General features: G+C 47.9%; 1 protein-coding gene across 1 annotated transcript in view; it reads left to right on the plus strand.

Annotated features, from left to right (window-relative positions):
• The window catches only part of LOC130108174 (ELKS/Rab6-interacting/CAST family member 1-like), a 280,684-nt gene that overhangs the window by 175,372 nt on the left and 81,987 nt on the right, over positions 1-23,325 (plus strand). Inside the window, exons 13-15 of the mRNA XM_056275029.1 lie at positions 12,812-12,909; positions 17,408-17,418; positions 18,634-18,765. Coding sequence (XP_056131004.1) covers positions 12,812-12,909; positions 17,408-17,418; positions 18,634-18,765 — 241 coding nt within the window. The remainder of the gene's footprint in view (positions 1-12,811; positions 12,910-17,407; positions 17,419-18,633; positions 18,766-23,325) is intronic.

The following is a 23,325-nucleotide window of genomic DNA, read 5'->3' on the forward strand; positions in this document are numbered from 1 at the left end:
CTCCCTCTTGTTCACGCATATGTATTACGTCTTGCTCCTACTGGCTTTCATTCCTCTTCTCTCCAGTGAATACCTCCACCTCTCTGGGCTCTCCTCAATCTGCTCCTTACTCTCACCACAGCTCACAATGTCATCCATGAAGATTATAGTCCACGGTGACTGCTGCCTGATCTCGTCTGTCAACCTATCACCATTGCAAACAAGAAAGGGCACACAGCAGATCCTTGATGTAATCCCACCTCCACCTTAGCTTCATATGCAAATTGGCGTGACCATTGTCTGTGAATGTTCTCATTCTGAAATTGGTGTGACCATTGTAACTCTAGTTAATGGTCACACCAATTTACATATGAAACCAATCATTGGTTTTGGTCGTTATGCAACTGCTGTTTATAAGGTTGGGGGATGCCTGCAGTCAGTTGAGACTGAAGAGGTCACTTGGTTGACTGATGAAACGTTTCTCTCAATAAACGTTGTGTCCGGATGAGCTGATTCAACTGTCTGTGGATTCCATCTCTATCCTTCAGCACCCAAACCTGCTGCACATCCTTCCCAGCTCGGTCACTCTGTCTAGCCAAGTCCTTTTCTCCTTCCTTAGTGTCCAGCCTCGCATACAATTGTCTATATGCCTTTTCCTTTTCCTTCACCACCTCTCTCTTCGCCTTACACCACATCTCCTTCTACTCCTGTCTACTTTCTTCATCTCTCCTACTTCTTCTTTGACAACCTCTTCCTCTGTATACTTTCCTGTACTTCACCATTCCACCACCAAGTCTCCTTGTCTTCCTTCCTCTGTCCTGATCACACACCAAGTACCTTCCTAGCTGTCTCCCTCACTATTTCTGCAGTGGTTGCCCAGCCATCCAGCAACTCTTCACTACCACCCAGTGCCTGTCTTAACCCCTGCCTGAACTCCACACAACAGTCTTCTTTCTTCAACTTCCACCATTTGATTCTTGGCTCTGCCTTCACTCTCTTCTTCTTCTTGGTCTCCAAAGTCATCCTACAGACCACCATCTGATGCTGCCTGGCTACGTCCTCCCCTGTCACCACCTTGCAGTCTCCAATCCCTTTCAGAGTGTGCTTCCGGCATAAGATATAGTCCACCTGTGTGCACCTTCCTCCACTCTTGTACGTCACCCTGTGTTCCTCCCTCTTCTTGAAATATGTATTCACCACAGCCATTTCCGTCCGTTTTGCAAAATCCACCACCATTTTTCCTTCCACGTTCCTCTCCTTGACACCATACCTACCTATCATCTCCTCATCACCTCTGTTCCCTTCACCAACATGCCCATTGAAGTCCGCTCCAATTACCACTCTCTCCTCCTTAGGTACACTCTCCACCACTTTGTCCAACTTACTCCAAAATTCTTCTTTCTCTTCCATCTCATACCGAACTTGCATGCACTCATAGCATGCATCATCACACCTTCAATTTCCAGCTTTATACTCATCACTCTGTCTGATATAATCCTTCAGAATTAACCCTACCCAATTCCTCCTCCCATTCGCACGATGGTAGAAGAGTTTGAACCCACCTCCGATGCTCCTGGCTTTACTCCCCTTCCACCTGGTCTCTTGCACACACAGTATAACAGTATATCTACCTTCCTTCTCCATCATATCAGCCAGCTCTCTACCTTTACCAGTCACAGTGCCAACATTCAAAGTTCCGACTCTCACTTCCACACTCCTACCCTTCCTTCTCTCCCGCTGCCTCTGGACATGCCTTTCCCCTCTCCTTCTCCCAACAATAGCATAGTTTCCACCGGCACCCTGCTGGCCAACAGTACCAGTGGCAGTCATTGGTAAATCGGCCCTCGACCGATCCAGTATGGAAATTGATTTATAATCCACATATTTGATTTGGCAAAGGTTTTATGCTGCATGCCCTTCCTGACTTAATCCTCACCAATTATCCGGGCTTGGGACCGGCACTAAGAATGCACTGGCTTGTGCATCCTCAGTGGCTGGGTTGAGTTGATAAGACACTAGTCACAAAAAATTAAACACTAATATTTATTTTTTGTAACTTTTAGTCGCTATTCCTGCTGTCACTTGTTGCTATTGTGAAGTTACTAGTTGCTAAAAAAATTCCTAGGTCTACAAATATATTTTTACTCATCTTAAAGACAATTCTACCAGTAATTATATATTTGTCACTAGTAACTATTTATTAATACTAGTTGCTATTCTAGTAATAGCTAGTGAATGTACCACCATTACTAGTTGTTTTGCTACCATTTTTACCATTTTACGATAAGATTGCCCTCATAACGGGTTTATAATTAGTTTATTAATTAGGTTGTAAACACTTAATAAATCATTAATAAGCTGTTATAATACATTAGATAAAAAAGAGTAATGGTGACCTGTTGCTTTCCAAATAGTTAGCCCACGTCTATCTGTTCTGTTAAGCATCAGATCTCATTGGTTAGCAGTAAACTAAGCAGTTAGCAAGATCTGAGATGTAACAATAGATAGATAAAAAGTGCAGCAGTAACTTGATCTTGCCAAATAGTGAGCCCACATCGATGTATGAGAATTGTGTTATAACTTGTTTATAATTGTTTATCAGAATCGTCTTTATTGGCCAAGTATGTTTACACATGCAAGGAATTTGACTCCAGTTTAGTGGCTCTTTCAAGGCGCAGATTGGACTAACCAGCCATCTTCGCACCCACAGAATTCAGCCCCTACAGGATGACTAGATGGTCCTCGTCGCTGCGACGGACGAACAACAATGGCTCTCAATCTACTACTATAAATGATTTATAAAGTGTTTACAACCTAATTAAAAGCTAATTAATAACCTATTTATAAATCCTTGATAAGGTACGTAGTCATACCGTGAAGTGGTACTGTTACTTTTGAAAAAAGCTTCGTAGTTTTCAAGAGTGACTTGATGTTATTCAGGTTGACACTATCAGGTTTTTCATTTTGACTCATCAAATCTGACATGTTGATATTAACATCTGGTTGTGACTAGTCATAATTCACTAGTGTTAAAAGTAAACATATTTTTATCTTTATTTAGAGTAGACACTAGATCTCATTAAAAACATCGTCAATCCCGAATAGCAACTAGTAACAATGTAATGGTGACAAGAGAAAATGAAAATAGCAGCTAGTCATTGGTGACTAGTTACTAGGACTAATGTATAACGACTAGTATAACTGGATTAACAGCTGCTGCTGTTTGAATAGTGAAATGTTGATATCTAATACGTGACGCCTCATAAGATTCAATTGATAAGCAGCTTGGTATTTTCCTGGAAAGAAAATATACATATAACATATATTTTAATACAACTAGTATCTAATTTTTAGCACCTAGTGACTTTATAATAGCACTAGCGACAGAATAGCAACTAGTGTTTAAAAAATAAGTATTAGTGTCTTTGTGGATTTAGAGAAAGCATACGACAGGGTGCCGAGAGAGGAGGTGTGGTATTGTATGAGGAAGTCGGGAGTTGCAGAGAAGTATGTAGGAGTGGTGCAGGATATGTATGAGGGCAGTGTGACAATGGTGAGGTGTGCAGTTGGAATGACAGATGGGTTCAAGGTGGAGGTGGGATTACATCGAGGGTCGGCTCTGAGCCCTTCCTTGTTTGCAATGGTGATGGACAGGTTGACGGACGAGATCAGGCAGGAGTCTCTGTGGACTATGATGACATTGTGATCTGTAGCGAGAGTAGGGTGCAGGTTGAGGAGAGCCTGGAGAGGTGGAGGTATGCACTGGAGAGAAGAGGAATGAAAGTCAGTAGGAGCAAGACGGAATACATATGCGTGAATGAGAGAGAGGACAGTGGATGGTCAGGATGCAAGGAGTGGAGGTGACAAAGGCATTTGAGTTTAAATACTTGGGGTCAACTGTCCAAAGTAACGGGGAGTGCAGAAGAGAGATGAAGAAGAGAGTGCAGGCAGGGTGGAGTGGGTGGAGAAGAGTGTCAGGAGTGATTTGCGACAGAAGGGTACCAGCAAGAGTTAAAGGGAAGGTTTACAAGATGGTTGTGAGACCAGCTATGTTATATGGTTTGGAGACAGTGGTACTGATGAAAAGACAGGAGGCGGAGCTGGAGGTGGCAGAGTTGAAGATGCTAAGATTTTCACTGGGAGTGACGAAGAAGGACAGGATTAGGAACGAGTATATTAGAGGGACAGCTCAGGTTGGACGGTTTGGAAACTAAGCAAGAGAGGCAAGATTGAGATGGTTTGGACATGTGTGGTGGAGAGATGCTGGGTATATTGGGGGAAGGATGCTGAATATGGAGCTGCCAGGGAAGAGGAAAAGAGGAAGGCCAAAGAGGAGGTTTATGGATGTGGTGAGGGAGGACATGCAGGTGGGTGGTGTGACAGAGGAAGATGCAGAGGACAGGAAGAGATGGAAACGGATGATCTGCTGTGGCGCCCCCTAACGGGAGCAGCCAAAATTAGTAGTAATAGTAGATTAGTATCTAATTTTAGTGACTTATGTCTTAAAATTAATAAATGTTAAATGTACATTGGCAATATGTACAGTGTTTTGTCATGCCAATAAAGCTGTTTGAATCTGAATTTGATAAAACATCCTGCCATACATAATGCGTGAGTCACACACACACACAGACACACACACACTTGCAAATAAGTCTGTCAGCTGGACAGGCAGGTTCACTGGTGTTTATATTTGTGTGTTAAGTACATCTGTGTACAAGTACAGTATTTGTAAACGCTGTAGATGACAGTTTGTATTTACAGATGTTCCACACAGTTTAAATGACCTATCAAGGTCAGAGGAACTGTCATGCTCCTTTTATAGCAGTAGGTAGATTACACCTGGCCTTGCAAGGAGGCTTGACTCACTTTCACAGCACAGATCTCTAAATACATAGTCAATACAGTGCATGAAACAGCTCTCACACACACACACACAAGCACACACAACTGTGCAAAACATTATTTGTTTTATGATAAGGAATGTCTAAAAGCCATAAAGCGTCTATCAGTAATAAACAGATGTGTTCTGTTGGGATCCCTCAGCACTCTGTCCAGACAGCCACCTCCGATAAGACTTCAGACTCCCAGTGTTGACCCCACCGCCTCACGCTATACCTTCATAACTCAATAACCCGCCCCCAACAACACCCCACCCCACCCCCGTCCCCCTCCGCTGCCTGCTCTGCAATAGAAAATATGAAGTCTGTTTCATTTAGATGCTATCGCTGTTTTTAGGCCATGTCTTGCACAAGACTGAGTTACTGTCCCAGCCTGCTGGAAAGCAGAGAAATGTCATTCCGCTTTCACTGTTTATTAAAAGGAGGGGGGGGGGCGATCGCAGGAAGTTGAATCAGTTCATCTGGACACGAAGGCCGGACCCGAATAGCCGACTAGTTGGATATTCGTTCGTTGAGTAGGTATTTCAGTTTTACGCCAGATGCCCATCCTGGCGCAACCCTCCCCATTTATCCGGGCTTGGGACCAGCACTAAGAATGCACTGGCTTGTGCGTCCTCAGTGGCTGGGATAATCTTTTACTTTTACCGACTCCCCAAGTTTCATCCAAATAAACCCAAATCTGTGCTGCGGTATGATGTTTCACCAACTGACAAACTATAAGGCTCCGAATTGTAATCCATATCCTCAGCCTCAACTGTTATCTGGCTACCGGGAATCTCCTCTATACTCTCAGTATTCCCTCCCGTAGGCCTACCTCCGCCCTTCTCACGCTGTCCCTCACCACTGACCACATCCTCAGTCCCTGCCGAGCTGCTGGATGCAGCTGCCTGTTCAGCTGTGAGTTTCTGCAAGCTCTGCCCCCGGCTCCGAGGCCATAAGCTTAGAGGCTATTTCCTCATCTACAACCTGTGGAGCATGCTGTTCCCCCGACTGACTCTGTTCTCCTCTCTCCCCCCTCAGAGACATTATCGGGGTTGGGATGTTAGCATCTTTGGCGTCTGCCTCTGCTTGCTGTCTATGCGGACATGTGACGTGCTTATGGCCGACATCGCCATGCTCAAAACGTTTAAACTGCCCTGAACTAGCACACACCATGCACGAGCCGTTACCATGTTTAACTAAAGGAAACCTCCAAACGCCGTGTTAGAGTCCAACAACATAAACACCTGTCTCCTGAGGGACTGAACATGTTTCAGCGTTGGGTCTTTACAGCCGAGACTGACAGGTGTGAAACATAGGCAAATTTGCCAAACCTCCACAGCTCCTTTTCCAACAGCTCGTTGGAGATAAACAGCAGAACACCTGACACTGTGATCCTTGTGGAGGTAACTGACAATGGGGAACTGGCACCCTAGATATCCCTGACAACTACACCACCCTCAGTCATCACTGACATGACGCTCCTCCTTCAAAAACACCACCACAGCCTCGTTCAACCTGGAAGCAAACAGTAGATTGCCATGTCCAACTTGCTCCCCTACACGTCACACTGGGCTCCGGCGGGACTATCCGGATCCCATGACGGATGAACGGAGCCAGTGTCTCAGAGGAGGCCATTCTTCCCCAAAACCACCCAACAAAACCACTGAACACTTGGACAACACTCAGTAAAAGGTATTAAGCCCATGCAGACCGGCAGTTTCGACAGTCACCCTGGCGGGCGTTCGTTCTCTGGACAGTGGAGTTCTTGGACTGTGTTCTACTGGGTGGACTGTGTTGTACTGGGTGGACTGTGTTCTACTGGGTGGACTGTGTTCTACTGGGTGGACTGTGTTGTACTGGGTGGACTGTGTTGTTGGCTGTTTTTCCTTTGCTTCTCTCTGTTTTTGTATGTTTTTGGTGGTGGTGTTTTTGGAGGTTTTTGGAAATGGAAACAGATGATCCACTGTGGCGACCCCTAACAGGAGCAGCTGAAAGTAGTAGTAGTTTTTGGATATGTGTTGTTGTCTTTTGTGTTGCACTGCTGTGGGCTGGGGTAAACAGAATTTCTTTTCTTTTGTTCCTGATTAAGAAAGCTTAGCTGATCAGACAGATGAGGAGCATGGGGCAGATGAGGAGCATGGGGCAGATGAGGAGCATGGGGCAGGTGAGGAGCATGGGGGAAAATCCGGAAAAAAAGACCATAAACAAATCAAAACTCTACGCCACTCACACACCCACCCTCACAGCATGCAGTGCAGAGAGGGAGAGAGCGGGAGTAAAATATTATGAAGGAGACTATGAGAAGATGTCTGCAGCGTCGAGGAAGAGCCAGGATGGATGGAAGAAAGTAAATATTTAGGGGATGGGGGGGGGGGAGAAAGGGGACGGGGGTGAGAGCAAGTCAAACAGAGACAGAGGGATAAAGAGGAGAGAGAGACAGCTATAGAGGAAGGAGAGAGGGAAAAGGAAAAGTACATGATTGGGAAAGGGGGAAAAAAAGTGGAGTTGTGCTTGTTGACGGCCAGAAACAAAGCGGAGCTGCTTGTGTTGGACGGCGTGTGTGTACGTCGCTCCAGATGGACGAATCCAGAGGAAATGTGAAATATGACTTTTTACTTATACGTTCAAGAGCTGAAAGGCCCCCCCTTTCCCTTACCCTCTGTGATCTAAACTCTTCCGTCTCTCTCTCTCCCATCTTGCTCTTTCTCTCCCATCTTGCTCTTTCTCTCTCTTTTTCTCTCTCTATCTTCCATCGCTCTCTCTCTCCCATCTCTCTTCCATCTTGCTTTCTTTCTCTCTCTCTTCCATCGCTGTCTCTGTCTCTGCCATCTCTCTTCCATCTTGCTTTCTCTCTCTTCTCTCTCTCTCTTCCATCTCTCTTCCATCGCTCTCTCTCTCTTCCATCTCTCTTCCATCTTGCTCATTCTCCCTCTCCCCCCTCTCTCTCCCATCGTGCTCTCTCCCCTCTCTCTCTCTTCCATCTTGGTCTTTCCCCCCCCCCTTCCATCTTGCTCTTTCTCTCCCCCCTCTCTCCCATCTCTCTTCCATGTCTCTTTCTCTCTGTCTTTTCTCTCTTTCTCTCTCAACCTGCCCAAGACCCATCATAGTGAAAGTACTATGTTCGCCATACATTTCCTGGTTTCAATGACTCGTCAGCTGGGCACACGTAGTCCAACTGGCTAATATACCACCGTGTTCTTTCACGTTTTCCCGTCCTGCCCGACATCCCTCACGCATTCAACACACGCCACGCTTACGTGCACACCATGCTCCGTCTCCAGCGGCGTTTCCAGTCAGGCGTTAACGGGGGTGTTTCTTGGCCAACTTCGAAACAATTAAAGTGCGATATCGGGCGTGTTTCCATTAGCCGGTTGTGACTTGGCTCTGTCGTCGAAATCTTTCAAGTGAAAAGAGAGACAGGAACGCGGTCCAGGGCAATTAGCTGCCCTGCCACTGGAGGCATTTATGTGGAGCGGCTGCAGAAACAATTTCATCTGCCGTACCCTCACTTGTCCTAGAAATCCAGTTTCCATGCTTTTTACTTTACCTGTTTATTACTACACCAGCTCTTCCAGCTCCACGTTTCCCCCTACGTGCAGCCTTTTCTAGGGCAGCGTTTTTCTGCTTCCTGGGATCATAATTCACGCCAGAACGGCTTGTTTGAAACCTGCAAGTGGTCCGAAGCGTTCGTTTGGTACGCGCGCCCTGATGGGGGCGTATCAGCTATCAAAGGCGCCAGCGTCCCTGCAGTCTGCCAGTTTATACACCTGTACCCGGACCGGCCATGGGGGACAGCCGATACGCCCCCATGGCCGGTTTGTACGCCACGGACATGCCTCTCAGCTTGTACAAACACAGTTGCACACACACACCATACATACACACACAACAACGTCCACCGATATACAGTACCGCACTTGTGTATGTGTGTGTCTATATATATATATATATACATATATATATGTGTGTGTGTGTGTGTGTGTGTGTGTGTTTGTTTGGTGTGAAAGCTTTCCCTATTTTTGTTTTGTCATGTCAGTATGTGTGTTGAATTTATCCATGTGGCTTGAAGGCGTATCTTACATAAATTTCCAACCAACATCACGTGTGACAACACACACACACGTACTCACATTCGCAGCATTCTCGGGGTTATGACAGCAAATATTTGCCGGTGTGTGGGGGCAGCGTGCAGAGTTGCAGGAGTAAAGGGCTAGTGTGAGGTGTTGAATAATAATGTGTGGCGGTTTACCGGCTGCTCGGTCTGAGCAGCTAGAAAAGCGCTGTATAAATGCAATCCATCCATCCTTCCATCCGTCCATCCGTCCATCCATCCATCCATCCATCCATCCAGCCAACGGCTCTCTCACGCACTAATTTGTCACTGTCAGCTTTCTGTGATTTGCGTTTAAGAAAACAGTGTTGGTGCTAAACGGGGCCTCAAAGAGTGTGTTCTGACTGTGAGGTCATTTTGTTTGGAGGTGTTTTGCATGTGGTGTGTGTCTGTGCGTGTGTTCCTGTGTGTGTCTCTGGTCACGTGTTGTATGGGTGTAAATTTGGTGTGTGTTTGTCTCTGTGTATGTGCGTCTGGATGTTCATTAATCTGTTTCTCTGTGTGTGTGTATGTGCGTTTGTATGTATGTATGTATGTATGTATGTGTGTGTGTGTGTGTGTGTGTGAGTGTGTTTCTGTCGTCGTCTGTGTGACAGTTGTGAAGGGTGTGTGTGTTTGGGTAACTACGTGACGAAGAGGAAGCCGTGCTGGGAAGGTAAAAAGCCGTCCTAGCTGGTTAACACATGGGTTACTCTGTAATCACCCCTCAGCAACACACACCACTGACAACAGATTTACTGTGTGCGCGTGTCTGTGTGTGTGTGTCTGTGTCTTTGGTTTTCCACATCTTTGTATTTTGTATCTGTATTTATTCAACCACACACACCCACATTTATGTCTTTGCATGTGTGTGTGTGTGTGTCTCTGTCTGTGTTTCCTTCTTGCAGGTTTGTGTGTGTGTGTGTGTGTGTGTCTGTGTGTATGGATGTGTGTGTTTGTGTTGTTGTTGAGAGATTTACACAGCGGTGTCTCAGCTGCATGGGTCAGGTCTGGACTTGTCCCAGTATGCCGACATGTCTGCATTACTGTACACAGCCCCACCATGTAGCAACACCGACACCACCGCCGCTCTGCAGGCCTCATCCTAACGCTGCAGTGAGACAGAAGATTTTACTGCAGCTCTGCAGGCCTCATCCTAACTCTGCAGTGAGACAGAAGATTTTACTGCAGGTCTACAGGCCTCATCCTAACTCTGCAGTGAGACAGAAGATTTTACTGCAGGTCTACAGGCCTCATCCTAACGTTGCAGTGAGACAGAAGATTTTACTGCAGGTCTTCAGGCCTCATCCTAACTCTGCAGTGAGACAGAAGATTTTACTGCAGGTCTGCAGGTCTCGTCCTAACTCTGCAATGAGACAGAAGATTTTACTGCAGGTCTGCAGGCCTCATCCTAACTCTGCAGTGAGACAGAAGATTTTACTGCAGGTCTACTGGCCTCATCCTAACTCTGCAGTGAGACAAGAAGAAGATTTTACTGCAGGTCTACAGGCCTCATCCTAACTCTGCGGTGAGACAAGAAGATTTTACTGCAGGTCTGCAGGCCTCATCCTAACTCTGCGGTGAGACAAGAAGATTTTACTGCAGCTCGCAGTTCTCGTCTTAACTCTGCAGTGAGACAGAAGATTTTACTGCAGGTCTACAGGCCTCATCCTAACTCTGCAGTGAGACAGAAGATTTTACTGCAGGTCTACAGGCCTCATCCTAACTCTGCAGTGAGACGGAAGATTTTACTGCAGGTCTGCAGGCCTCGTCTTAACTCTGCAATGAGACAGAAGATTTTACTGCAGGTCTGCAGGCCTCGTCTTAACTCTGCAATGAGACAGAAGATTTTACTGCAGGTCTGCAGGCCTCATCCTAACTCTGCGGTGAGACAGAAGATTTTACTGCAGGTCTACAGGCCTCATCCTAACTCTGCAGTGAGATGGAAGATTTTACTGCAGGTCTACAGGCCTCATCCTAACTGCAGTGAGACAGAAGATTTTACTGCAGGTCTGCAGGCCTCGTCTTAACTCTGCAATGAGACAGAAGATTTTACTGCAGGTCTGCAGACCTCATCCTAACTGCAGTGAGACAAGAAGATTTTACTGCAGGTCTGCAGGCCTCATCCTAACTGCAGTGAGACAAGAAGATTTTACTGCAGGTCTACAGGCCTCATCCTAACTCTGCGGTGAGACAAGAAGATTTTACTGCAGGTCTGCAGGCCTCATCCTAACTCTGCGGTGAGACAAGAAGATTTTACTGCAGCTCTGCAGTTCTCGTCTTAACTCTGCAGTGAGACAGAAGATTTTACTGCAGGTCTGCAGGCCTCATCCTAACTCTGCGGTGAGACAAGAAGATTTTACTGCAGCTCTGCAGTTCTCGTCTTAACTCTGCAGTGAGACAGAAGATTTTACTGCAGGTCTACAGGCCTCATCCTAACTCTGCAGTGAGACAGAAGATTTTACTGCAGGTCTACAGGCCTCATCCTAACTCTGCAGTGAGACGGAAGATTTTACTGCAGGTCTGCAGGCCTCGTCTTAATTCTGCAATGAGACAGAAGATTTTACTGCAGGTCTGCAGGCCTCGTCTTAACTCTGCAATGAGACAGAAGATTTTACTGCAGGTCTGCAGGCCTCATCCTAACTCTGCGGTGAGACAGAAGATTTTACTGCAGGTCTACAGGCCTCATCCTAACTCTGCAGTGAGACGGAAGATTTTACTGCAGGTCTACAGGCCTCATCCTAACTGCAGTGAGACAGAAGATTTTACTGCAGGTCTGCAGGCCTCGTCTTAACTCTGCAATGAGACAGAAGATTTTACTGCAGGTCTACAGGCCTCATCCTAACTGCAGTGAGACAGAAGATTTTACTGCAGGTCTGCAGGCCTCGTCTTAACTCTGCAATGAGACAGAAGATTTTACTGCAGGTCTGCAGGCCTCGTCCTAACTGCAGTGAGACAAGAAGATTTTACTGCAGATCTGCAGTTCTCGTCTTAACTCTGCAGTGAGACAAGAAGATTTTACTGCAGGTCTGCAGTTCTCGTCTTAACTCTGCAGTGAGACAGAAGATTTTACTGCAGGTCTGCAGGCCTCGTCTTAACTCTGCAGTGAGACAAGAAGATTTTACTGCAGGTCTGCAGGCCTCGTCTTAACTCTGCAGTGAGACAAGAAGATTTTACTGCAGGTCTGCAGGCCTCGTCTTAACTCTGCAGTGAGACAAGAAGATTTTACTGCAGATCTGCAGTTCTCGTCTTAACTCTGCAGTGAGACAAGAAGATTTTACTGCAGATCTGCAGTTCTTGTCTTAACTCTGCAGTGAGACAAGAAGATTTTACTGCAGATCTGCAGTTCTCGTCTTAACTCTGCAGTGAGACGAAGATTTTACTGCAGATCTGCAGTTCTCGTCTTAACTCTGCAGTGAGACAGAACATTTTACTACAGGTCTACAGGCCTCATCTTAACTCTGCAGTGAGACAGAAGATTTTACTGTAGGGCTTTTCAGCAAATAAACTAAATCACTTTCACAAACGAAATGGTGGAAATGGGCCGTTGTATCCCGGAGTGTGTGTGAATTGGTTTGTATTCCTACACACCGAGTTGTGTTCATTAATTGGCGGTATTGGAGGTGTGGATGCAGTTGTAGAGTGCTGTGCTGGTCCAATACCATGAGTATTTTTCACATTCATCCATCTGTTATCCAAACCGCCTGTCCTGCTGTCAGGGTCGCGGGGATGCTGGAGCCTATCCCACTGCTGGGATAGGCTCCAGCAGCCCCTGGGGACTATTTTTCACATGTGTTCCTTTATTCAGCCTCTCAACCTTCATCTTATTGTCCATCTCCTCCTGTCATTCTGTCTCAAGGCAAATCAAGTCTCCTACCATCCAGAAGCAGACGGTCCCAGGGGAGGTTAGGAAAGACGGCATCGCTGATGGACACCCACACTCTCTGTCACAGGTTTGTGCGTGCAAATCAGTGTGTGTGTGTGTGTGTGTGTGTGTGCTTGTGCATGTGTGTGTTGCATGCGCATGCACACTCCTTGACCTCTACTTGAGGTCTTCATCACCCGCCATATGTACACCACCTCCCTCCTTCTCTGCCATTCTCCTCTGTACGAGCATCACTGTCTCCCTTCATTTTTTTCTACTTATTGCCTCCTTCCTGTCTTCTCCTCCTTCCTTTCTGGCGGGCCGTATTCTCTTCTTCGCTCAGCTTTAATGCTCCATGTCTTCATCACCCCCTCCCTCCGTCCCACCTTGTGTGCTTCTCGGAGACGGTGCTAATTGGAAGAGACAGGCATTTAGTTCGGCTGAAGTGGGCTCCATACGGCAGCCGGCGTGGAGGGCATAAGGGCTCAGGTTCGGAGTAGAGAGGGGCTGGACTCTCTCAAACCTTCTAGAAATGGCGTCTCGTTCACGTGTCACCTGCAGCTCATGTGATGTGTGCCAATGTGCGTGAGCTGAGATGGACATGGGTGTTCAAGTGAGCCGTGCTGTGTTGCCACACACGTATGTTGGCTGTTTTGCATGTGTGTTTGTATGCATGTGTTTTTGGGTGTGTAGCATATATATGTTTTGATTGTTTGTTTTATAGTGTGTGTGTGTGTGTGTGTGTGTGTGTGTGTGTGTGTGTGTGTGTGTGTGTGTCATGTTTGCGTAGCATGTAGTGTATGTCTGTCTGTGGGCATGTGTCCAGATGTTTATATCTGTGTGTGTGTGGTGTGTGTGTGTGTGTGTGTGTGTGTGTGTGTGTGTGTGTGTGTGTGTGTGTGTGTGTGTGTGTGTGTGTGTGTGTGTGTGTGGTGTCAGTGTGCCTGCAGAGTTATGCTGAGGTGTTAATATGCTTATAGCACTGCCGTGCCAAGCTATTCCCACCGGACAGATGAAGTAGAGTACCTCTCTCTGCCAACCAGAGTGTCTCCCCCTCTCTCTTTCTCTCTCTCTCTCTCTCTCTCTCTCTCTCTCTCTCACCTTCACCTCCTCTCTGACCAGTCTCTGTTTTCGGAGGACTGTTTTGTTATTTGTACGTGTTGGCAGGCATCAACCAACATACTATTTCCTCTTCTAAACAGTCCCCGGGTGGAAGGTTATTTACGTTTATAACCTAAAAGATTGAGAGGGAGGTAGAACTGGAGGTGGAGCGACGTAAAGGAGGAGGAGGGAGGAGTACGTCAGTTGTGAGAGTGCTGCAAAAAGTCCATTAAAAAGACAAAAAAAGCAATACTTTTCCTACATACGCATGGCTGAAATTTGTGTTTGCTCAGCAGCAGTGATGATTTTTGGCCTCTCTCACTCGCTCTCTCTCTCTCTTGCTGTCTCTCTCTCACTCTCTTGCTGTCTGTCTCTCTCTTGCTGTCTCGCTCTCACTCTCTCGCTCTCTCTTGCTGTCTCACTTTCTTGCTCTCTCTCTTGCTGTCTCTCTCTGTCTCGCTGTCTCACTCTCTCACTCTCACTCTCTCTCTTGCTGTCTCTCTCGCTCTCACTCGCTCTCTGTCTCTCACTCTCTTGCTGTCTCGCTCGCTCATTCTCTCTTGCTCTCTCTCGCTCTGTCTTTCTCTCACTCTCTCACTCGCTCTCTCTGTCTCTCTCCCTCTCTGTCTCTCTCATTCACTCTCTCTCTATAAAATGAAGTAGTTTAAAATTCAAAAAATTTTCAAAAAATTCTCGCTCCCTCTCACTCCCTCTTGCTGTCTCTTTCTCTCTCTGTCTCTCTCTTGTTCTCTCCCCTTCTCCTCTCTCTCTCGCTCTCTTTTTCCGTTTATCTGTCGGTCCATCAGGGACACAGCACGCTCCGAGGGTAAACACAAACAAACAGGGCCTTCTCTCTCTCTGCTCTTGATCCAGCGGAGTTTATGTGGGATGAGGAGATAGCATCTTCACCCTCCACCATCTACATCGCGCCACGCCACGCTTCCAAAACAAAGAAAACACACAACGGAAACGTTCCCACTGAGCCTTTCACACAGGCCTTTTATACCCCGCGTTATCTGCCCCGTGCTGTCATGGAGGGACATCAGGCGGTTTAGAAACATGGGACGTTGAGCTCCATCCCTTCTTACTTACTTTTTTTTTTTTTTGGTGACGCTTGCAGAAGATAGCGTCACTTCAAAGCTGCGGTTCTGATGATTGGCGTGGAAACTTGCTTCCATCGCTGACATGTGCAAGACAAAATAAACCCTAGCCGTAGACCTTCTCCACTTGTTTGTGTCAGTGGTGAGTCTGGTAGGCCTCTGCAAAGGACAAATGATACGGCACGTGGTGCTTTACATCTTGATCATGGCAGCCAAACGAGGGCAAGATGTGTTCAGTTTCTTTTTTTCCTTTTCCTCCCTTTTCTCCCCAATTGTACTTGGCCAATTACCCCACTCTTCCGAGCTGTACCGGTCGCTGCTCCACCCCCTCTGCCCATCCGGGGAGGGCTGCAGACTACCACGTGCCTCCTCCTATACATGTGGAGTCACCAGCTGCTTCTTTTCACCTGACAGTGAGGAGTTTCACCAGGGGGACGTAGCGCGTGGGAGGATCACGCTATTCCCCCCAGTCCCCCCCCCCCGAACAGGCACTCCAACCAACCAGAGGAGGCGCTAGTGCAGCGACCAGGACACATACCCACATCCGGCTTCCCACCCGCAGACATGGCCAATTGTGTCTGTAGGGACACCCAACCAAGCTGGAGGCAACACGGAGATTCGAACCGGCGATCACTGTTGGTAGGCAATGGAATAGACCGCCACACTACCCGGACGCCGTGTTTAGTTGAAGAAGTGAATTTGTTGTGTCTGTGGAACTGATGTGACAGGATAAGCTGGTGGAAGACCTTTACCAACACAGGACGACATCAGTAAGTCATAACTGGGGTCTTTTAGCTGGCAGTGATGCCGCAGCACCGGTGACTCGTTCATTTTGAATGGGTTTCACACAGCACTCGCTGTACCTACATCTGTAAATAGGAGGCGCAGGGTAAGTTTAAAATAAACTGCAATGTTGAGGAATGAAGCTTTAATACCCGCTCCCTCTCTTCCAACAGCGTCAACACACTTCACTGAGTGTTCACTGTGGCCTTAAAATGACACACAACACACATTAAGACACGTAACGAACATCTCACAATCACAATCTAGACCTCACAAAGCAGCCCACCAAGAGGTTAAAGCTGGGAGAGACAGACAGACAGACAGACAGACAGACAGACAGACAGACAGACAGACAGACAGAGATGTCGCTGACTTGGTCAGGCTGTGTGAAAAAGTGTGTGTGTGTGTGTGTATAAAACAGGGTTATTGGAGGTGTGGAGCTGCTGGAAATATGCATTCTCTCACTCCCCACTAGTTTATTTTAGTGATTATAATCCCTCCATCAAACCAGAAGGGCCCATGGACGACATAATGAGCCTTCCTCGGGGAGGGAGGTGATGATTGGCCCTGCAGCGGCAATTATCTTTCCTTTCCTCCCCTCTCTCACTCTGTCTCTACCTCTCTTTCTCACACTCGCTCTCTCTCTACTTGTACTTCTTTGCAGACCTCCATAGTGTTCTTTGTATTCTCAAAAGCCAGCATGTCTCCCTTTATACTGACCCCTAAAACACAGATGGGTTCACACTTTTGCAGGCTCACACACACACACACACACACACACACACACACACACACACACACACACACACACACACACACATCCATACACATCCATACATCTCTGGTTGGGTTTCACTCTCTTGGGTCCAGTAGTGGTAGCCCCTGTCTCAGCAGGGTGTGTAGGTGTGTGTTTTTTCTTTGTGCATGTGTGCGTGCGTGCACGAATGCATGCACACACACGTGTGTGTCTTTGTAGGGCGGGGTCATACCAGTGCTTGTTGATGCTGGTGCATCGAATTTCTGCCCGTCTGTCACATCCAATTACAGTTTTCGACTGCTGACGCACACAGCCTGCCTCTGTGTGTGTGTGTGTGTGTGTGTGTGTGTGTGTGTGTGTGTGTGTGTGTGTGTGTGTGTGTGTGTGTGTGTGTGTGTGTGTGTGTTTGTCACTCACCTCCAGCTGTGTTGCGCCAACGTGTTGAGCCACAAGCATCCGGCTGTGATTTGGCTGGCTCGGCACTATTTCCACCACACTCGAGGGTAAACCCGGGGCTGTTGTTGAAGCCACTTGTGAATTTGCCGCTTTTTGTGACACCTCAGCCGAGATAACACAACCCAGCTCTTTACGACACTTCAGCCGAGATAACACAACCCAGCTCTTTACGACTCTTCAGCCGAGATAACACAACCCAGCTCTTTACGACTCTTCAGCCGAGATACCACAACCCAGCTCATTACGACTCTTCAGCCGAGATACCACAACCCAGCTCATTACGACTCTTCAGCCGAGATACCACAACCCAGCTCTTTACCAACGACTGGGAAAACGCCCTCCGGGGCCGACCGGGGGACATGTGGGGTTTCTCAACGTCTATCATTTGGTCAGGCTTGTCGCAGGTAATCGCATCGCCTGCGTGTGTGGTGAAAGCGCGGCGTTGTGGTGTTCCTGGCGCTCAGGAGACACTCAGAAAATTAAATTTGCTTTTTGTCATTCCAGCGAAGACGCGTGATGTAACTTTCCTCTCCGCTTCATTTTCAAAGACGGGCCTCGGATCTGAACTTGTGACTCCTGAACTTCGGCACGGCTCCTACAAAAGTGCGAACGTGTGAACTTGTGAACGCGGGAGCTGGGGAGGAGTGGGGGGGGGAGAGGGGGAGAGAGAGAGATGGGATGGGTGGGTTTATTATTTCTGTCCAATGTTTTCCTTCACAGCTCCATAACCCAGTGTGGAGAAGGATCCCTTTCCACCCTCGCTGTAGGTGTCAGAGAGGCCACACACACACACACACATACATTATCCATACATACACATGCATACTATCCACACACACACACACACACACACACACATTACCCATATATACACGTATACTATCCACATGCACACACACACATATATTATCCATACATACACATGCATACTATCCACACACACACACACACACACACATACATTATCCATACATACACATGCATACTATCCACACACACACACACATTACCCATATATACACGTATACTATCCACATGCACACACACACATACATTATCCATACATACACATGCATACTATCCACACACACACACATTACCCATATATACACCTATACTATCCACATGCACACACACACACACACACACACACACACACACATGCTGTCCATGCTTACATACCCACACCCAAATACACACAAGCACACATGGACTCACAAAAAAACACACACACTCGCACACGTGGACATCAGCAAGGTCGACACACTTACATGCGCCGTTCTATCTTCATCGCTGTCTTCTGCCGTTGTCGTTTCCTTGTCTTTGGGGGGGGCTCCTTCCTTCTCTCGGTGCTGATGTTCACCCCCCCCCTCTCTGTGCAATAAGCTAGATTCCTGCGCTCCGTTGTTCCCTTGAGCAACACAACTCATTCTCTGAGTGGATTGCTGTGTTTTTGTTATCAGTGGATTTGGGTCTAGGGTATTTTTTATTTTTTTTTAAAATCAAAAAATGCTCAGAAATAGCACCCCCCCCCCACCAGTTTGTACAACCTCACTTCCATCCGTCCTCCCTCCAACCTTTTCTCTCTGACCCCTCAGCCCCCTCCCTCGGTTTCCCAGGGTGCAATGCAGGAGACAGCGGAGCGGATCAGGGAGCTGGAGTGGACGCTGAGGGAGAGCATGAACACCTCCGCCCACAGGGAGGCGCTCTGGGCACAGGAGGAGGCCGCCCGCAGCCATGCTCAGCGACAGGTCTACCTTGCACACACATGCGTACACACACACATACCCCCCCCCCCCCCCAGAGTACCGGCGGTGCACGTGGGCCACAGAGTAAGTCTGGCGGGTGTCAAGATGGCGTCGAGGCACTCCGCCGTGCGGCGCCTCCTCTGAAAAGCAAAAGCCTTTTGAGGGAAAAGTGAGGAGAACCAAACTGCGCCTCCATGTGGTCATAGCTTAAACTGTGGGCTCGAAACGCCCAATTGCCTTTGCTGTTGTGAGAAAATGGATTATTGTCTCGCCTCGCGGACTCTCTTCTCTCTTCAGCATGCATCCAATGGAATTTCTGGAACATTTTCCTCTTCCGGACGTCTTGGCTGAGATTCCAAACTGACATTTTGCAAACTTCTCTTTTGTTTTCTTTTCCCGTTCCTTGAACCCCTCTGAAAATGTGTGTGTGTAAGTTTGACAAGTTTTCAGTGTGTGTATTCGATAGGGTGCGTGTCTGTGTGTGTATGTATGTGTGTGTGTGTGTGTGTGTGTCTGTCTGTCTGTGGGTGAATCTCATTAGAAGTCGTTACTGCTGCGGACAAACCTGTCGTCTCTGGCGTCTGCCAGCTCTCACCGTCTCTCTCATTCTGTCTCTCCGTCTGTCTTTTTCCTACCGACTGTCAGTCTGCCTGCCTCATTACACTGTTCAAGTCGTGTGTGTGTGTGTGTGTGTGTGTGTGTGTGTGTGTGTGTGTGTCTGTCTGTGGTGGGAAAAAGAAACAGGGCGAGGGAGTGTGTTTCCTCCTGGTGTGAGTCTGCATTTGAATGAGAATGACCTTGCATTACTTACAGCTGCCACAAAGTAACGTGAGAGCAATTGGTGGTTTGAACCAGTTTGAGCGTTTTAAGGCTGAACAGCGGCTGTTCCACTTCAAACACACACACACACACACACTGACACCCTCTCACTTTTTCACACACAAACACTCACGTGCCTGTAGCCGTGAAGACACAGGAAAACACAAGAGGTCAAACTGAGTAAAAGGAAAGAGGTGAAAATAGCCGAGGAGAGTAGATCAAACTTGGCCTAAACACACACAGGCTCGAGCGTCCAGGTAGCGTGGCGGTATATTCTGTTGCCTACCGACACAGGGATCGCCAGTTCGAATCCCCGTGTTACCTCCGGCTTGGTCGGGCATCCCTTCAGACACAATTGGCCGTGTCTGCGGGTGGGAAGCCAGATGTGGGTATGTATCCTGGTCGCTGCACTAGCGCCTCCTCTGGTCGGGCGGGGCACCTGTTCAGGTGGGGGGGAGGAATAGTGTGATCCTCCCACGTGCTACGTCCCCCTGGTGAAACTCCTCACTGTCAGGTGAAAAGAAACGGCTGGTGACTCCACATGTATGGGAGGCGGCGTGTGGAAGTCTGCAGCCCTTCCCGGATCAGCGGAGGGGGTGGAGCAGCAACCGGGACGGCCCGGAAGAGTGGGTTGATTGGCCGGATACAACTGGGGAGAAAAGGGGGGGGGATACCCCCCCCAAAAAAAAACATACACAGGCTCATATTAACAGATCTCTTTTGCACCCGTGATGGCGAGAGAGCGTGTTAGATGGGAGCCAGTGCTGACCGGGTCTTCTACTCTTCTTTCCCTCCCTCTCTTCTTCTATTCTTCTTTCCCTCCCTCTCTTTGTGTACTTTACACACTTGAGCAATATTCAGTGCGGTTTGCAGTGTTTAGTGAGCAATAATACGGTCAGTGGTATGTGGTCCACAGGATCAGAGTACTTTTTTTATGCATCCATAGAAGCTGATGATTCAGCTTGAACGCATGCGGACTGAGGGCGGCTGATGACTCGAGCAAACACCCCTTAGCATGTGACGTGTTGGCGCTCAGCAAGCTCCTGTTATCCCAACGAGTCATGGGTCAAGCCGCTGTCATTCCGACCCCACTTCAGACCCTGAGTCAACACGCACACATAATGGTGAGCCTGTGCTAATTTACGCACTAAAGCAGTGTGGCGTCACATCTGCGTGGTCGGGAACCAGAAGGAGGAAACGCATCCGGTTTCGCCCCGGGAAGAACAGCTGCTCGGTGACCACGATGTTAGCCGCGCACCGAATCAACACCCGGGGCCAACATGGCGTCACCACACACACACACGCACAGACACACAATGGGTTTTTGGCCAGTTGTGCTACCTGGTTGCAGAAAGACAGAGTCAACAAAACAATGCCGTTGTCATGGTTACAGCATCGCCAGCCACACTGTTCGCCACTAATCTCACCAGGAATGACAGATAAAAGCAAAAAGGTAGAGAAAGAGAGACAGGCCATATCCTGCTACAACATCACCTGACCCTGGCTCCATTTCAGAGCGCACTGCCAGCCTCATATTCTCACATATTTTTTCTTTCTTTTTTCCCTCCGTTCTCTCTGTTCCCGGTTCTTTCCTTCTCCGCTCTGTCTCGGAATAATCAGTCTCATGATGTTTAATGCGCTGAAAGTCTCCCATCAGCCTGACCTGCTGAAATGGAGCATGGGTAATGTCCCTGGGGTCACCGGTCTTCACACCCCACCCCACCCCTCCTCCACTCACCCCCACCTTTTCCTCCCTTCGCCTGCCTATCTCTCCATCTCTCTCGCGCCACGCTTTTTGTCAGTCTCTCCAAGTATCCTTCCTCTTTGTGTCGTCCCTTAACCTTTGCTATCTCTCTCTCTCATCTGCCCTCTAAATTTGTCATACCCCATAAATCTGCTCTCCCCTCCGTCTCTCTCTCTCTCTCGCTCTCTCTCCGTGGCGTTTGAACTAGGCCTTTGAACCAGCAACACCAACACGAATGGACAAGAGGGATTTGGCCCTTACCTCTGAGCCCCCAATCAGCTTAGAGACTAAAGGGGCTTTTAGGCCGGTCTTAGAGAGCCTTACCCTGGCTGGGGGGGCTTTGCCTTGAAGTTGAGCTAAATTAGCACGCACAGGCTCGCGGCTAAGCAGATTAGGCCCCTAATTTCACTAAAATGCATTGTATTCCTTATTAATTATGTGATTGTGAAGCGAGGGCTAGCCTGGGTGGCGGAGTAACGGGGAAGTATTTGGCACGCGGGGGAGGGGTGGGGGCAAGGGGGGGGTTAGACATGTGGTGGGTGTCAGTGGGGTTGTATGTGAGTGACCTTTGGCTTCCAGGACAGAACGGGGCGGCTTTTTGTCTTTTGAGGCCTGAGAGCCGACAGCAGACATTCGGCGTGGTGTAATTTGGAGAACCTTTTCCCAGGTGCTGCATACCGCCGACATCAGTTCCTGCCGTCGGGGGATCTCGCATCTCGCGGCCCGTTTTTCAGAGTAAGTTCAAACACCGCCACAGGAAGAGCTGAAAAAGTATCTCTTCCCCTCTATTTTGGCCTCCTGCCAGCACAAACCCGTCGTTTTGGACCGCCTGAAATGAAGCTGTTCAGAAAGTTCTCTTCAAAGCGGACACATTTGAGATCGGCAGGTGTGGCGTTGTGGCGTGGACGGCGAAAACGGAGCTTCGAAACTGCCTGACTACGTCTGATATATGACCATCATGTGATTTCAAGTGAAGCCATCTGAAACGTGGCCTGTGCGTGCCCAACGGGAGGAACTCCAGCGTCAGTGTTTCCGTCTGAACAGTGAACTTTGAAAAGACAACTGGAAAACGCTCGGAAAACTTTTCGACCGTTTTTGCAGTGAAAAATTAATTTTCAAACTCCTCCAAATTACTGTGGATGTCGTCGCAGTTAAAAGCAAGGTTCAGAACAGAGAGCTGTCATTTTAACATGTTAAAAACACCAGCTGAACAATGCAAGACGTTTGACTTAGTTTTCCATTACTTTTTTTTTGCCCCCCCCCCCCTTTTCTCCCCAATTGCATCCGGCCAATTACCCCACTCTTCCGAGCCATCGCGGTCGCTGCTCCACCCCCTCTGCTGCTCCGGGGAGGGCTGCAGACTACCACATGCCTCCTCCCATACATGTGGAGTCGCCAGCCACTTCTTTTCACCTGACAGTGAGGAGTTTCACCGGGGGGATGTAGCGCGTGGGAGGATTACGCTGTTAGGGCTGGACGATTATGGCAAAAATCGTAATCACGATTATTTTGACTGATGTTGAAATCCCGATTATTAAACATGATTATTCATTGATTTGAAAACATATGCGATTATTGAACCATTAAAACATGATGACTTTGAACTTAACATATATTTGAACTGAAAAACAAGAAATAAATTAAAATCAAGTAAGAAAAATATAATAAATAAATAATAGTAATAATATGTAAACACAACAAATAAATATAACCAACTATGCTTTAGTGCACTCATAGCCACAACCTGCTGCAAAAACTACTTAACACGGTTTGTTATAATCAGTAAGAAGTTTGGAGACATTTCGTCTTCGTGGTGAATTCTCATCTCCTCTCATCTTCAGCCGCTTCTCCGGGGTCGGGTCGCGGTGGCAGCAAGCTAAGTAGGGCACTCCAGACGTCCCTCTCCCCAGCAACACCCTCCATCTCCTCCTGGAGGATCCCAAGGCGTTCCCAGGCCAGATCGGACATGCAGTCCCTCCAGCAAGTTCTGGGTCTACCCG

Source organism: Lampris incognitus, chromosome 2, assembly GCF_029633865.1.
Source record: "Lampris incognitus isolate fLamInc1 chromosome 2, fLamInc1.hap2, whole genome shotgun sequence".
NCBI classification, from domain to species: domain Eukaryota; kingdom Metazoa; phylum Chordata; class Actinopteri; order Lampriformes; family Lampridae; genus Lampris; species Lampris incognitus.